The following is a 15,326-nucleotide window of genomic DNA, read 5'->3' as shown; positions in this document are numbered from 1 at the left end:
ACAGGAAGGCTTAGGCCTTAGTAAATTACTGGAACAGCTATGTGGTTTAGTAGAGGAAACAAAAGCTTCTGAGATAAAGTTTATCACTCATCACTAAATACAGGAAGGCTTAGGCCTTAGTAAATCACTGGAACAGCTATGTGGTTTAGTGTAGGAAAGAAAAGCTTCTGAGATAAAGTTTATCACTCATCACTAAAATACAGGAAGGCTTAGGCCTTAGTAAATCACTGGAACAGCTATGTGGTTTAGTGTAGAAAACAAAAGCTTCTGAGATAAAGTTTATCACTCATCACTAAATACAGGAAGGCTTAGGCCTTAGTAAATCACTAGAACAGCTATGTGGTTTAGTGTAGGAAAGAAAAGCTTCTGAGATAAAGTTTATCACTCATCGCTAAATACAGGAATGCTTAGGCCTTAGTAAATTACTGGAACAGCTATGTGGTTTAGTAGAGGAAAAAAAAGCTTCTGAGATAAAGTTTATCACTCATCACTAAATACAAGAAGGCGTAAGCTTTAGAAAATCACTGGAACAGCTATGTGGTTTAGTGTAGGAAACAAAAGCTTCTGAGATAAAGTTTATCACTCATCAGTAAATACAGGAAGGCTTAGGTCTTAGTAAATCACTGGAACAGCTATGTGGTTTAGTAGAGGAAACAAAAGCTTTTGAGATAAAGTTTATCACTCATCACTAAATACAGGAAGGCTTAGGCCTTAGAAAATCACTGGAGCAGCTATGTGGTTTAGTGTAGGAAAGAAAAGCTTCTGCGATAAAGTTTATCACTCATCACTAAAATACAGGAAGGCTTAGGCCTTAGTAAATCACTGGAACAGCTATGTGGTTTAGTGTAGAAAACAAAAGCTTCTGAGATAAAGTTTATCACTCATCACTAAATACAGGAAAGCTTAGGCCTTAGTAAATCACTAGAACAGCTATGTGGTTTAGTGTAGGAAAGAAAAGCTTCTGAGATAAAGTTTATCACTCATCACTAAATACAGGAAGGCTTAGGCCTTAGTAAATTACTGGAACAGCTATGTGGTTTAGTAGAGGAAACAAAAGCTTCTGAGATAAAGTTTATCACTCATCACTAAATACAGGAAGGCTTAGGCCTTAGTAAATCACTAGAACAGCTATGTGGTTTAGTGTAGGAAACAAAAGCTTCTTAGCTAAAGTGTATCACTCATCACTAAATACAGGAAGGCTTAGGCCTTAGTAATTCACTGGAACAGCTATGTGGTTTAGTAGAGGAAACAAAAGCTTCTGAGATAAAGTTTATCACTCATCAGTAAATACAGGAAGGCTTAGGCCTTAGTAAATCACTGGAACAGCTATGTGGTTTAGTGTAGGAAACAAAAGCTTCTGAGATAAAGTTTATCACTCATCACTAAATACAGGAAGGCTTAGGCCTTAGTAAATCACTAGAACAGCTATGTCGTTTAGTGTAGGAAAGAAAATCTTCTGAGATAAAGTTTATCACTCATTACTAAATACAGGAAGGCTTAGGCCTTAGTAAATTACTGGAACAGCTATGTGGTTTAGTAGAGGAAACAAAAGCTTCTGAGATAAAGTTTATCACTCATCACTAAATACAAGAAGGCGTAGGCTTTAGAAAATCACTGGAACAGCTATGTGGTTTAGTATAGGAAACAAAAGCTTCTGAGATAAAGTTTATCACTCATCAGTAAATACAGGAAGGCTTAGGCCTTAGTAAATCACTGGAACAGCTATGTGGTTTAGTAGAGGAAACAAAAGCTTCTGAGATAAAGTTTATCACTCATCACTAAATACAGGAAGGCTTAGGCCTTAGTAAATCACTGGAGCAGCTATGTGGTTTAGTGTAGGAAAGAAAAGCTTCTGCGATAAAGTTTATCACTCATCACTAAAATACAGGAAGGCTTAGGCCTTAGTAAATCACTGGAACAGCTATGTGGTTTAGTGTAGAAAACAAAAGCTTCTGAGATAAAGTTTATCACTCATCACTAAATACAGGAAGGCTTAGGCCTTAGTAAATCACTAGAACAGCTATGTGGTTTAGTGTAGGAAAGAAAAGCTTCTGAGATAAAGTTTATCACTCATCACTAAATACAGGAAGGCTTAGGCCTTAGTAAATTACTGGAACAGCTATGTGGTTTAGTAGAGGAAACAAAAGCTTCTGAGATAAAGTTTATCACTCATCACTAAATACAGGAAGGCTTAGGCCTTAGTAAATCACTAGAACAGCTATGTGGTTTAGTGTAGGAAACAAAAGCTTCTGAGATAAAGTTTATCACTCATCACTAAATACAGGAAGGCTTAGACCTTAGTAATTCACTGGAACAGCTATGTGGTTTAGTAGAGGAAACAAAAGCTTCTGAGATAAAGTTTATCACTCATCAGTAAATACAGGAAGGCTTAGGCCTTAGTAAATCACTGGAATAGCTATGTGGTTTAGTGTAGGAAACAAAAGCTTCTGAGATAAAGTTTATCACTCGTCACTAAATACAGGAAGGTTCAGGCCTTAGTAATTCACTGGAACAGCTATATGGTTTAGTGTAGGAAACAAAAGCTTCTGAGATAAAGTTTACCACTCATCACTAAATACAGGAAGGCTTACACCTTAGTAAATTACTGGAACAGCTATATGGTTTAGTGTAGGAAACAAAAGCTTCTGAGATAAAGTTTATCACTCATCAGTAAATACAGGAAGGCTTAGGCCTTAGTAAATCACTAGAACAGCTATGTGGTTTAGTGTAGGAAACAAAAGCTTCTGAGATAAAGTTTATCACTCATCACAAAATACAGGAAGGCTTACGCCTTAGCAAATCACTGGAACAGCTATGTGGTTTAGTGTAGGAAACATAAGCTTCTGAGATAAAGTTTATCACTCATCAGTAAATACAGGAAGGCTTAGGCCTTAGTAAATCACTAGAACAGCTATGTGGTTTAGTAGAGGAAACAAAAGCTTCTGAGATAAAGTTTATCATTCATCACTAAATACAGGAAGGCTTACACCTTAGTAAATTACTGGAACAGCTATGTGGTTTAGTAGAGGAAACAAAAGCTTCTGAGATAAAATTTACCACTCATCACTAAATACAGGAAGGCTTAGGCCTTAGTAATTCACTGGAACAGCTATGTGGTTTAATAGAGGAAACAAAAGCTTCTGAGATAAAGTTTATCACTCATCAGTAAATACAGGAAGGCTTAGGCCTTAGTAAATCACTGGAACAGCTATGTGATTTAGTGTAGGAAACAAAAGCTTCTGAGATAAAGTTTATCACTCATCACTAAATACAGGAAGGCTTAGGCTTTAGTAATTCACTAGAACAGCTATATGGTTTAGTGTAGGAAACAAAAGCTTCTGAGATAAAGTTTATCACTCATCAGTAAATACAGGAAGGCTAAGGCCTTAGTAAATCACTGGAACAGCTATGTGGCTTAGTGTAGGAAACAAAAGCTTCTGAGATAAAGTTTATCACTCATCAGTAAATACAGGAAGGCTGAGGCCTTAGTAAATCACTGGAACAGCTATGTGGTTTAGTAGAGGAAACAAAAGCTTCTGAGATAAAGTTTATCACTCATCACTAAATACAGGAAGGCTTACACCTTAGTAAATCACTGGAACAGCTATGTGGTTTAGTAGAGGAAACAAAAGCTTCTGAGATAAAGTTTATCACTCATCACTAAATACAGGAAGGCTTAGGCCTTAGTAATTCACTGGAACAGCTATGTGGTTTAGAGTAGGAAACTAAAGCTTCTGAGATAAAATTTATCACTCATCACTAAATACAGGAAGGCTTAGGCCTTAGTAATTCACTGGAACAGCTATGTGGTTTAGTGTAGGAATCAAAAGCTTCTTAGATAAAGTTTATCACTCATCACTAAATACAGGAAGGCTGAGGCCTTAGTAAACCACTAGAACAGCTATGTGGCTTAGTGTAGGAAACAAAAGCTTCTGAGATAAAGTTTATCACTCATCACTAAAATACAGGAAGGCTTAGGCCTTAGTAAATCACTAGAACAGCTATGTGGTTTAGTAGAGGAAACAAAAGCTTCTGAGATAAAGTTTATCACTCATCAGTAAATACAGGAAGGCTTAGGCCTTAGTAAATCACTAGAACAGCTATGTGGTTTAGTGTAGGAAACAAAAACTTCTGAGATAAAGTTTATCACTCATCACTAAATACAAGAAGGCTTAGGCTTTAGAAAATCACTGGAACAGCTATGTGGTTTAGTGTAGGAAACAAAAGCTTCTGAGATAAAGTTTATCACTCATCAGTAAATACAGGAAGGCTTAGGCCTTAGTAAATCACTGGAACAGCTATGTGGTTTAGTAGAGGAAACAAAAGCTTCTGAGATAAAGTTTATCACTCATCACTAAATACAGGAAGGCTTAGGCCTTAGTAAATCACTGGAACAGCTATGTGGTTTAGTGTAGGAAAGAAAAGCTTCTGAGATAAAGTTTATCATTCATCACTAAAATACAGGAAGGCTTAGGCCTTAGTAAATCACTGGAACAGCTATGTGGTTTAGTGTAGAAAACAAAAGCTTCTGAGATAAAGTTTATCACTCATCACTAAATACAGGAAGGCTTAGGCCTTAGTAAATTACTGGAACAGATATGTGGTTTAGTAGAGGAAACAAAAGCTTCTGAGATAAAGTTTATCACTCATCACTAAATACAAGAAGGCGTAGGCTTTAGAAAATCACCGGAACAGCTATGTGGTTTAGTGTAGGAAACAAAAGCTTCTGAGATAAAGTTTATCACTCATCAGTAAATACAGGAAGGCTTAGGCCTTAGTAAATCACTGGAACAGCTATGTGGTTTAGTAGAGGAAACAAAAGCTTCTGCGATAAAGTTTATCACTCATCACTAAAATACAGGAAGGCTTAGGCCTTAGTAAATCACTGGAACAGCTATGTGGTTTAGTGTAGAAAACAAAAGCTTCTGAGATAAAGTTTATCACTCATCACTAAATACAGGAAGGCTTAGGCCTTAGTAAATCACTAGAACAGCTATGTGGTTTAGTGTAGGAAAGAAAAGCTTCTGAGATAAAGTTTATCACTCATCACTAAAAACAGGAAGGCTTAGGCCTTAGTAAATTACTGGAACAGCTATGTGGTTTAGTAGAGGAAACAAAAGCTTCTGAGATAAAGTTTATCACTCATCACTAAATACAGGAAGGCTTAGGCCTTAGTAAATCACTGGAACAGCTATGTGGTTTAGTGTAGGAAAGAAAAGCTTCTGAGATAAAGTTTATCACTCATCACTAAAATACAGGAAGGCTTAGGCCTTAGTAAATCACTGGAACAGCTATGTGGTTTAGTGTAGAAAACAAAAGCTTCTGAGATAAAGTTTATCACTCATCACTAAATACAGGAAGGCTTAGGCCTTAGTAAATCACTAGAACAGCTATGTGGTTTAGTGTAGGAAAGAAAAGCTTCTGAGATAAAGTTTATCACTCATCGCTAAATACAGGAATGCTTAGGCCTTAGTAAATTACTGGAACAGCTATGTGGTTTAGTAGAGGAAAAAAAAGCTTCTGAGATAAAGTTTATCACTCATCACTAAATACAAGAAGGCGTAAGCTTTAGAAAATCACTGGAACAGCTATGTGGTTTAGTGTAGGAAACAAAAGCTTCTGAGATAAAGTTTATCACTCATCAGTAAATACAGGAAGGCTTAGGTCTTAGTAAATCACTGGAACAGCTATGTGGTTTAGTAGAGGAAACAAAAGCTTTTGAGATAAAGTTTATCACTCATCACTAAATACAGGAAGGCTTAGGCCTTAGAAAATCACTGGAGCAGCTATGTGGTTTAGTGTAGGAAAGAAAAGCTTCTGCGATAAAGTTTATCACTCATCACTAAAATACAGGAAGGCTTAGGCCTTAGTAAATCACTGGAACAGCTATGTGGTTTAGTGTAGAAAACAAAAGCTTCTGAGATAAAGTTTATCACTCATCACTAAATACAGGAAAGCTTAGGCCTTAGTAAATCACTAGAACAGCTATGTGGTTTAGTGTAGGAAAGAAAAGCTTCTGAGATAAAGTTTATCACTCATCACTAAATACAGGAAGGCTTAGGCCTTAGTAAATTACTGGAACAGCTATGTGGTTTAGTAGAGGAAACAAAAGCTTCTGAGATAAAGTTTATCACTCATCACTAAATACAGGAAGGCTTAGGCCTTAGTAAATCACTAGAACAGCTATGTGGTTTAGTGTAGGAAACAAAAGCTTCTTAGCTAAAGTGTATCACTCATCACTAAATACAGGAAGGCTTAGGCCTTAGTAATTCACTGGAACAGCTATGTGGTTTAGTAGAGGAAACAAAAGCTTCTGAGATAAAGTTTATCACTCATCAGTAAATACAGGAAGGCTTAGGCCTTAGTAAATCACTGGAACAGCTATGTGGTTTAGTGTAGGAAACAAAAGCTTCTGAGATAAAGTTTATCACTCATCACTAAATACAGGAAGGCTTAGGCCTTAGTAAATCACTAGAACAGCTATGTCGTTTAGTGTAGGAAAGAAAATCTTCTGAGATAAAGTTTATCACTCATTACTAAATACAGGAAGGCTTAGGCCTTAGTAAATTACTGGAACAGCTATGTGGTTTAGTAGAGGAAACAAAAGCTTCTGAGATAAAGTTTATCACTCATCACTAAATACAAGAAGGCGTAGGCTTTAGAAAATCACTGGAACAGCTATGTGGTTTAGTATAGGAAACAAAAGCTTCTGAGATAAAGTTTATCACTCATCAGTAAATACAGGAAGGCTTAGGCCTTAGTAAATCACTGGAACAGCTATGTGGTTTAGTAGAGGAAACAAAAGCTTCTGAGATAAAGTTTATCACTCATCACTAAATACAGGAAGGCTTAGGCCTTAGTAAATCACTGGAGCAGCTATGTGGTTTAGTGTAGGAAAGAAAAGCTTCTGCGATAAAGTTTATCACTCATCACTAAAATACAGGAAGGCTTAGGCCTTAGTAAATCACTGGAACAGCTATGTGGTTTAGTGTAGAAAACAAAAGCTTCTGAGATAAAGTTTATCACTCATCACTAAATACAGGAAGGCTTAGGCCTTAGTAAATCACTAGAACAGCTATGTGGTTTAGTGTAGGAAAGAAAAGCTTCTGAGATAAAGTTTATCACTCATCACTAAATACAGGAAGGCTTAGGCCTTAGTAAATTACTGGAACAGCTATGTGGTTTAGTAGAGGAAACAAAAGCTTCTGAGATAAAGTTTATCACTCATCACTAAATACAGGAAGGCTTAGGCCTTAGTAAATCACTAGAACAGCTATGTGGTTTAGTGTAGGAAACAAAAGCTTCTGAGATAAAGTTTATCACTCATCACTAAATACAGGAAGGCTTAGACCTTAGTAATTCACTGGAACAGCTATGTGGTTTAGTAGAGGAAACAAAAGCTTCTGAGATAAAGTTTATCACTCATCAGTAAATACAGGAAGGCTTAGGCCTTAGTAAATCACTGGAATAGCTATGTGGTTTAGTGTAGGAAACAAAAGCTTCTGAGATAAAGTTTATCACTCGTCACTAAATACAGGAAGGTTCAGGCCTTAGTAATTCACTGGAACAGCTATGTGGTTTAGTGTAGGAAACAAAAGCTTCTGAGATAAAGTTTATCACTCATCACTAAATGCAGGAAGGCTTAGGCCTTAGTAATTCACTGGAACAGCTATGTGGTTTAGTGTAGGAAAGAAAAGCTTCTGAGATAAAGTTTATCACTCATCACTAAATACAGGAAGGCTTACGCCTTAGTAAATCACTGGACCAGCTATGTGGTTTAGTGTAGGAAACAAAAGCTTCTGAGATAAAGTTGATCACTCATCAGTAAATACAGGAAGGCTTAGGCCTTAGTAATTCACTGGAACAGCTATGTGGTTTAGTGTAGGAAACAAAAGCTTCTGAGATAAAGTTTATCACTCATTAGTAAATACAGGAAGGCTTAGGCCTTAGTAAATCACTAGAACAGCTATGTGGTTTAGTGTAGGAAAGAAAAGCTTCTGAGATAAAGTTTATCACTCATCACTAAATACAGGAAGGCTTAGGCCTTAGTAAATTACTGGAACAGCTATGTGGTTTAGTAGAGGAAACAAAAGCTTCTGAGATAAAGTTTATCACTCATCACTAAATACAGGAAGGCTTAGGCCTTAGTAAATCACTAGAACAGCTATGTGGTTTAGTGTAGGAAACAAAAGCTTCTGAGATAAAGTTTATCACTCATCACTAAATACAGGAAGGCTTAGACCTTAGTAATTCACTGGAATAGCTATGTGGTTTAGTAGAGGAAACAAAAGCTTCTGAGATAAAGTTTATCACTCATCAGTAAATACAGGAAGGCTTAGGCCTTAGTAAATCACTGGAATAGCTATGTGGTTTAGTGTAGGAAACAAAAGCTTCTGAGATAAAGTTTACCACTCGTCACTAAATACAGGAAGGTTCAGGCCTTAGTAATTCACTGGAACAGCTATGTGGTTTAGTGTAGGAAACAAAAGCTTCTGAGATAAAGTTTATCACTCATCACTAAATGCAGGAAGGCTTACGCCTTAGTAAATCACTGGACCAGCTATGTGGTTTAGTGTAGGAAACAAAAGCTTCTGAGATAAAGTTGATCACTCATCAGTAAATACAGGAAAGCTTAGGCCTTAGTAATTCACTGGAACAGCTATGTGGTTTAGTGTAGGAAACAAAAGCTTCTGAGATAAAGTTTATCACTCATTAGTAAATACAGGAAGGCTTAGGCCTTAGTAAATCACTAGAACAGCTATGTGGTTTAGTAGAGGAAACAAAAGCTTCTGAGATAAAGTTTATCATTCATCACTAAATACAGGAAGGCTTACGCCTTAGCAAATCACTGGAACAGCTATGTGGTTTAGTGTAGGAAACAAAAGCTTCTGAGATAAAGTTTATCACTCATCAGTAAATACAGGAAGGCTTAGGCCTTAGTAAATCACTAGAACAGCTATGTGGTTTAGTGTAGGAAACAAAAGCTTCTGAGATAAAGTTTATCACTCATCACAAAATACAGGAAGGCTTACGCCTTAGCAAATCACTGGAACAGCTATGTGGTTTAGTGTAGGAAACATAAGCTTCTGAGATAAAGTTTATCACTCATCAGTAAATACAGGAAGGCTTAGGCCTTAGTAAATCACTAGAACAGCTATGTGGTTTAGTAGAGGAAACAAAAGCTTCTGAGATAAAGTTTATCATTCATCACTAAATACAGGAAGGCTTACACCTTAGCAAATCACTGGAACAGCTATGTGGTTTAGTGTAGGAAACAAAAGCTTCTGAGATAAAGTTTATCACTCATCAGTAAATACAGGAAGGCTTAGGCCTTAGTAAATCACTAGAACAGCTATGTGGTTTAGTGTAGGAAACAAAAGCTTCTGAGATAAAGTTTATCACTCATCACAAAATACAGGAAGGCTTACGCCTTAGCAAATCACTGGAACAGCTATGTGGTTTAGTGTAGGAAACATAAGCTTCTGAGATAAAGTTTATCACTCATCAGTAAATACAGGAAGGCTTAGGCCTTAGTAAATCACTAGAACAGCTATGTGGTTTAGTGTAGGAAACAAAAGCTTCTGAGATAAAGTTTATCACTCATCACTAAAATACAGGAAGGCTTAGGCCTTAGTAAATCACTGGAACAGCTATGTGGTTTAGTGGAGGAAACAAGATCTTTTGTTAAAAAATAATAATCTGAGAACAAACCTTCTAGTTCTGTGTAAGCCTGGTCATGGAGTAATGTTGCAGAACCAAAGTCGATAAGCTTTGTTTGGTTTGTCGCCAGATCCACCAGGATATTTTCATCTTTAATATCATTATGAAGCACACCACAATTATGACAATGGATCACAGCATTGACCACCTGGCTGAAGAATTTAGCTGCAACGTCCTCTCTTAGGGCTCTGTGTTCTGTTATGTAATCAAACAGGTCTTGCACTTGCTCAGGGCGCTCCATAACCATGGCAAAGCTATCATCTTGCTCGTACCAGTCAAGCAGATTAATCACTCCTTGGAAGCCAGTGGACACCTTTTGCATTAGGTAGATTTCCATGGGAATAAGGGCTCCATTCTAAGAAAAAAATAAACCTTATTACTGATATCATACTACAAAGTAAATATAAGACAATCATGAAAAATCTATTTTATGCTTACTTGATAAATTAATTTATTTCATGGCGTTGAGAGTCCACAAGCCATTATTCCTGGTCACTAGCAGGAGGCAAAGATATTCAACACTCCAAGATCTACCTACCACTTCTCTGCATAACATAAATTATGCTTACCTAATAATTTTCTTTTCTTCAGATGGAAAGAGTCCACAGCTGCATTCATTACTTTTGGGAAATAAGAACCTGGCCACCAGGAGGAGGCAAAGACACCCCAGCCAAAGGCTTAAATACTCCTCCTACTTCCCTCATCCCCCAGTCATTCTGCCGAGGAATAAGGAACAGTAGAAGAAATACCAGGGCGAAAAGGTGCCAGAAGAATAAAAATAACAGACGCCCCACAGAAAAAAATACGGGAGGGGAGTTATGGACTCTTTCCATCTGAAGAAAATAAAATTATCAGGTAAGCATAATTTATGTTTTTCTTCATAAATGTAAAGAGTACACAGCTGCATTCATTACTTTTAGGAAAACAATACCCAAGCTATAGAGGACACTGAATGCAATAACAGGAGGGTAGATTAGGCAGCCCATTCTGAGGGCACCAGACCTGAAAACCACAACCCAACCAAACCCTGCTTCGTCAAAGCCGGGCAAAAAACTAGAAGGAAAAGGCCCCAAGGACACTGACCCGCAGAAAGTCCTAAGCTGAATTAGATACCGCTATTAAACACACTCCAGGAGAACCGTCGCTCAGCAGTTGGTCCCCACACACCCCCTGCTAGCACAAGTACCAAACCCCCAAAAGGGAGAGGATAAAGGGGAGCCATAGGAATACCCAAAAAGGTACCGCAAGATCCAAAAGGAAAAATTCCCCTTCAAGGGAAAACCAAGTGCACAGAGACCCGAAGAGCTTGAGAACAATAGTAAACGATGCCCAACCCAGGTAAAACAAAAGAAGCAAACCGGGCTTCATCAAGGAGAAGAACATCTCCCCAAAATCGAGCTACAGCATCGAAAAAGACGGCGAAGGACAAAAAGTCCTCAACGTTAAAACTCAGAGACTGAGCAAACGATAATAACACTGGAAGTAAACACAGAAAGGTAAATATCCGAGCCCAGTAACCCACTGCCATCCGAAAGATTCACAGACAATAACTATCTGTAAGGGAAAGAGGCCGAAACATTTAAATTGTCTCACTTCCAGATAGAAGGTATACTCCAGGCAATCAAGGCTCCCAGGCCTACATACAGCTTTCAAACATGGAAGAGGCACTGAACCTCAAAAAAAGGTCCACTGGCACCCCCAAGACCTGAGGATAATAAACAGATTTCAACCTACAACCAGCCGTACCCGATTAAACAATGGCGAAACTTAGGCAGGGGAACCCAAAGGAACCCCGAGACCGGCCCCCAAGAAAAAAAAGTGGACACAGCCACTACACCCAGAGACAGGTAAGCAGACGGTAGACCCAGGGGATCTTGCAAGGCACTAAGTCTCAACGTGGAGCCAGCAGCTCCCCAGATGGAAGGAATAACTCAAAGAGCAGACCACTCCTCCAACACCGGATGACCATCCGGCCAGCTGCTCGAACACCGGAGAGGCCCTTAAAAAGGAACCACACCTCCGTAAGGAGAGCAACGAGCCCCCTAAGTAGGAGAGCATCAAAAACCACCTGTCCAAAGACAGGAAGTGGTAGGAGGAACCGAGAGCCCAAGGCCACGAGACTGACGAACACAGAAAAAAAAAACTTAAAACGCCATCAGACTAGTACACATACCAGGCGCAAAAGTGACAGCTGAGCACCTGCAAGCCTCCCGCCACTAGGCAGGAAAGCCCACCACAGGTTACCTTAGTTAGCTGTCCCAAGGGAACCGTATCAGCCGGCACAAGACGAGCCTCCAAGGAGCCCCGGCTCTCGCAAAATCTGGCCAAAATGTAAAACAGAATGACCAGAACAAGGGCTAAGCCCAAGAACCCCGGAGCTAGAACCCCCAGGCCCATCCTAGGATCACAAGGTCCGGCAACATCCCACAGCGGGATCCACAAGGTGAAAACGCTAAGTCAAACCCTCGACAACCAGACGAATCAGGACAAGAGGCCGGGACTCACAAATGTTTAGAGTAAACAATGTCCAGGAAAATAATCCCTCGTCTGATAACAAAAAGAGACTTCTCAGGGAAACAATCCAGATTAAACCCGGATGGCAAAAGCAAGAAACCCTTGCAAGTCCCAACCCAAAGGTAAGAGACCACCCCTTGTAGGAGCCCAACACTCCAAAAGAGCTAAAGCTTCTTAAGGACATATAATGATGCTAGAGCTGACAGGCGTCGAGGCAGCATGAATGTGCTTGAAAAATGCGACTAAACCCCTTTAAACAAGGTTGTAGTTGTAAAGCATGGCTAATCCCCTTGAAGGGATTGAAGGCGCTGCTCCTTCCATCAACCTTGAAAGGAGAAAAAGCTGAGGCTCAATCTAACAACCTTGAAAAGTGGAAAAGCTGATGAGACCACGCTGGGGATCAAACTTCCAACCCTCAGTTATCCACAGTTTAGAGCAGCCACAGTGCATTAGTAACTGGGACAAATCAGTATTAAACTGACAAAAATGTACATCTGTTTAGCACTCACGTTCCTGCGACATCATTTTGTGGATAATGACTTTAATGAGACTCCTCGGCGGAGTTCAGAGCTAGAATTTAAAATGTAACCTTTATTGGAAATTTTTAAAACCGTTACATACATACAAAGACAAAACTTTTAAAATGAACGTCTGCTGTTGAAATTAGTTTTTGTGTATATTTGCAATAAGTCTAAACAGGTAACAAGTGATTTGTAAGCTTCAGTGATAGACTGGCCTGTAGCTTAATGATTCTAAGATAGAGCAATTTGTGACTTTTCCCAGGGATAATATTAATAGTGTGATAGTGTAGATCCTTTTGTTACTAAGATTTTGATTGTTTACAGTAATGCTAGGGTTAGAGTAATGTATATATTACTGCCTTCCACCCTGTAACACCATTGAGTTAGATCATTCATCTAAGTAAATATGAATCTTCTGGATATTAACCTACACATCCTTTATTTAAAGTGTTAATACTATTTGACAATTTACTAAAGGTAAAGGGTTACAGTAAGAAAGTATTGCCTTAATTGCCTGATGTGGCAGAAAGTTTCGCAGAAATATCAAGATCAATGGAACTTTATTGATTATATAATAAATAGCCAAGTTAAATATAGTGGATATTCAGCACCTTCCTGCTTAATTTCTAAAGTTGTATATACATTTGTTGTATTGATTTTTATTACTCACTAGATGTCAGTGTTGTGATTTACATTCACCCTTTCGTCATTACTGGAAATAACGTTAACTATATAGTTGTCCTAAACAAGGATTCCAAGTTATAGAAAGCGGTTGTAATAAACCAGAGATGTTGTTAAGAATATCTTGGCGGATTATATTGACCCCTTATACCTACTTAGGAGCATTATTGATATTTTAAATTATCGTTAAAATATATTCCAGTTCTATAGAATTTGCTTTTTAATAAAAAATGGATGCTTAGAGAGTGATTCAAAGTTTTGTTTAAACAGTGAGTAATCGCTTAGAATGCAACATTGTGTCAAAGTGTATATTATTATGTTGCTGTATTTTAGTTATATAATATCCGGTCAAATTACAATTAAGTGTGTGTTAATTATCCCTGCGATTTGTGGCTTTATATTTATAGTTCTTATATGATCTATTCAAAGTTTTCTTTCATTTCCACATGATTTTGGCTAGTTGCACCGTTTTTATTATTGAGGGAATATCTGTATAAACGGTTTTAACTATGTTTTTAACTTATTGTGTACCGTAAGAGAGCTAAATACTTTCATTGATTTTTATCATAGTTTGAAGCAAATTGCTTTTATTTGTCAATTATCGTTTTTTACCTTTGTGTTCAGTTAGTGATTTACCGGCCTATACCTTTGTTCTCTAAAGAGTTATTGGTTGACCTCTCTAATAATACACTGGCTTGTACCTTTAAGGATGTGCCAGTTTATCTTGCAAGTCTATATCAACCCTGATTGGGGATACAACTTTAGACTTAGTGATGACAAGTTACCAAAACTTATTTTCTGCGGTGGTTATCCGTCTATACCAGATGGGCAATTTATAAAGTTAGCAACGTTATTATTGCAGATTACCAGTTAATACCAGGGAAAAGTTACTGCTACAGACCACAGGCGGTTTAGAAGTGGTTACCGGCCTATACCAAGTGGGCAGTTTAAAAAGTTAGCAACTTTACTTTTGTTGCAAGTTACCTATTAACACCAGGGAAAAGTTACCGCTACAAACCGCAGATGGTTCTGAGGTAATTACCGGCCTATACTAAATAGATAATTTATAATATTAGCACCTTAATTTATGTTGTAGGTTCCCAATAAATATCTGGGAAAAGTTACCGCTATAAACTACAGGTGGTTCTAAAGTGGTTACCGGCCTATACCAAGTGGGTGATTTATAATGTTAGTAACGTAACTTATATAGCTGATTACCAACTAATATCAGAGAAAGGTTACTGCTACAGACCACAGCTTGTTACCGATAGCAAAATCTAAGTGCTGAGGTTGCGGGGAAGGCAATATGCCGTTGTGGTTTTAAATTATATGATAACCCCCACACCTCCTTTTCTCACAAACAACAGACGAGCTAAAATTTACAAAGCAACACCTCCCTTAACATGTTTCGCCAGTAACCTGGCTTTGTAAAAGGGTGCAGGCGCGCCTTTGTTTCAAATATTTATTGGCTCACTCCTCCTCCTCCTTACCGGTTATTGAACCAATGAAAAAAAGTGGAGACAGAACCACAGTCATAATCTAGCTTACATGGATTGCAATCTAGAAATTGATTTGTTAGTTTTTCTCTTTAGTGGTATTCAAGTTATTAAAGGTGGATTATTTTAATCCTACAAAAGAAAAGTTTAAAGCCAAAGTTTATGATATTATGAATGTATATTCACTGTGTTCCAACTTATTTTGATTAAATTTTCTTTGTGTTTGGAATGGGAAATTATGCATTCGTACATATTGTATATACTGATAAATATCGGTTTTGGTCCATATGATTAAATATAAAACAATGCTCAATATTTAGCCAAAGTTTTTATTGTTTATTAAATTCAAAATATTTTTGATAGTATGGTATAGTATTCAGGATATTTCCCAATT

General features: G+C 37.8%; 1 protein-coding gene across 1 annotated transcript in view; it reads right to left on the bottom strand.

Annotated features, from left to right (window-relative positions):
• The window catches only part of LOC128636444 (serine/threonine-protein kinase pim-1-like), a 160,307-nt gene that overhangs the window by 85,006 nt on the left and 59,975 nt on the right, over nucleotides 1-15,326 (bottom strand). Inside the window, exon 4 of the mRNA XM_053689458.1 lies at nucleotides 9,712-10,075. Coding sequence (XP_053545433.1) covers nucleotides 9,712-10,075 — 364 coding nt within the window. The remainder of the gene's footprint in view (nucleotides 1-9,711; nucleotides 10,076-15,326) is intronic.

The sequence above is a fragment of the Bombina bombina genome, chromosome 7 (assembly GCF_027579735.1).
Source record: "Bombina bombina isolate aBomBom1 chromosome 7, aBomBom1.pri, whole genome shotgun sequence".
NCBI classification, from domain to species: Eukaryota; Metazoa; Chordata; class Amphibia; order Anura; family Bombinatoridae; genus Bombina; species Bombina bombina.
The sequence above is the reverse complement of the archived record's forward strand: the minus strand, read 5'-3'. Positions and strand labels throughout refer to the sequence as shown.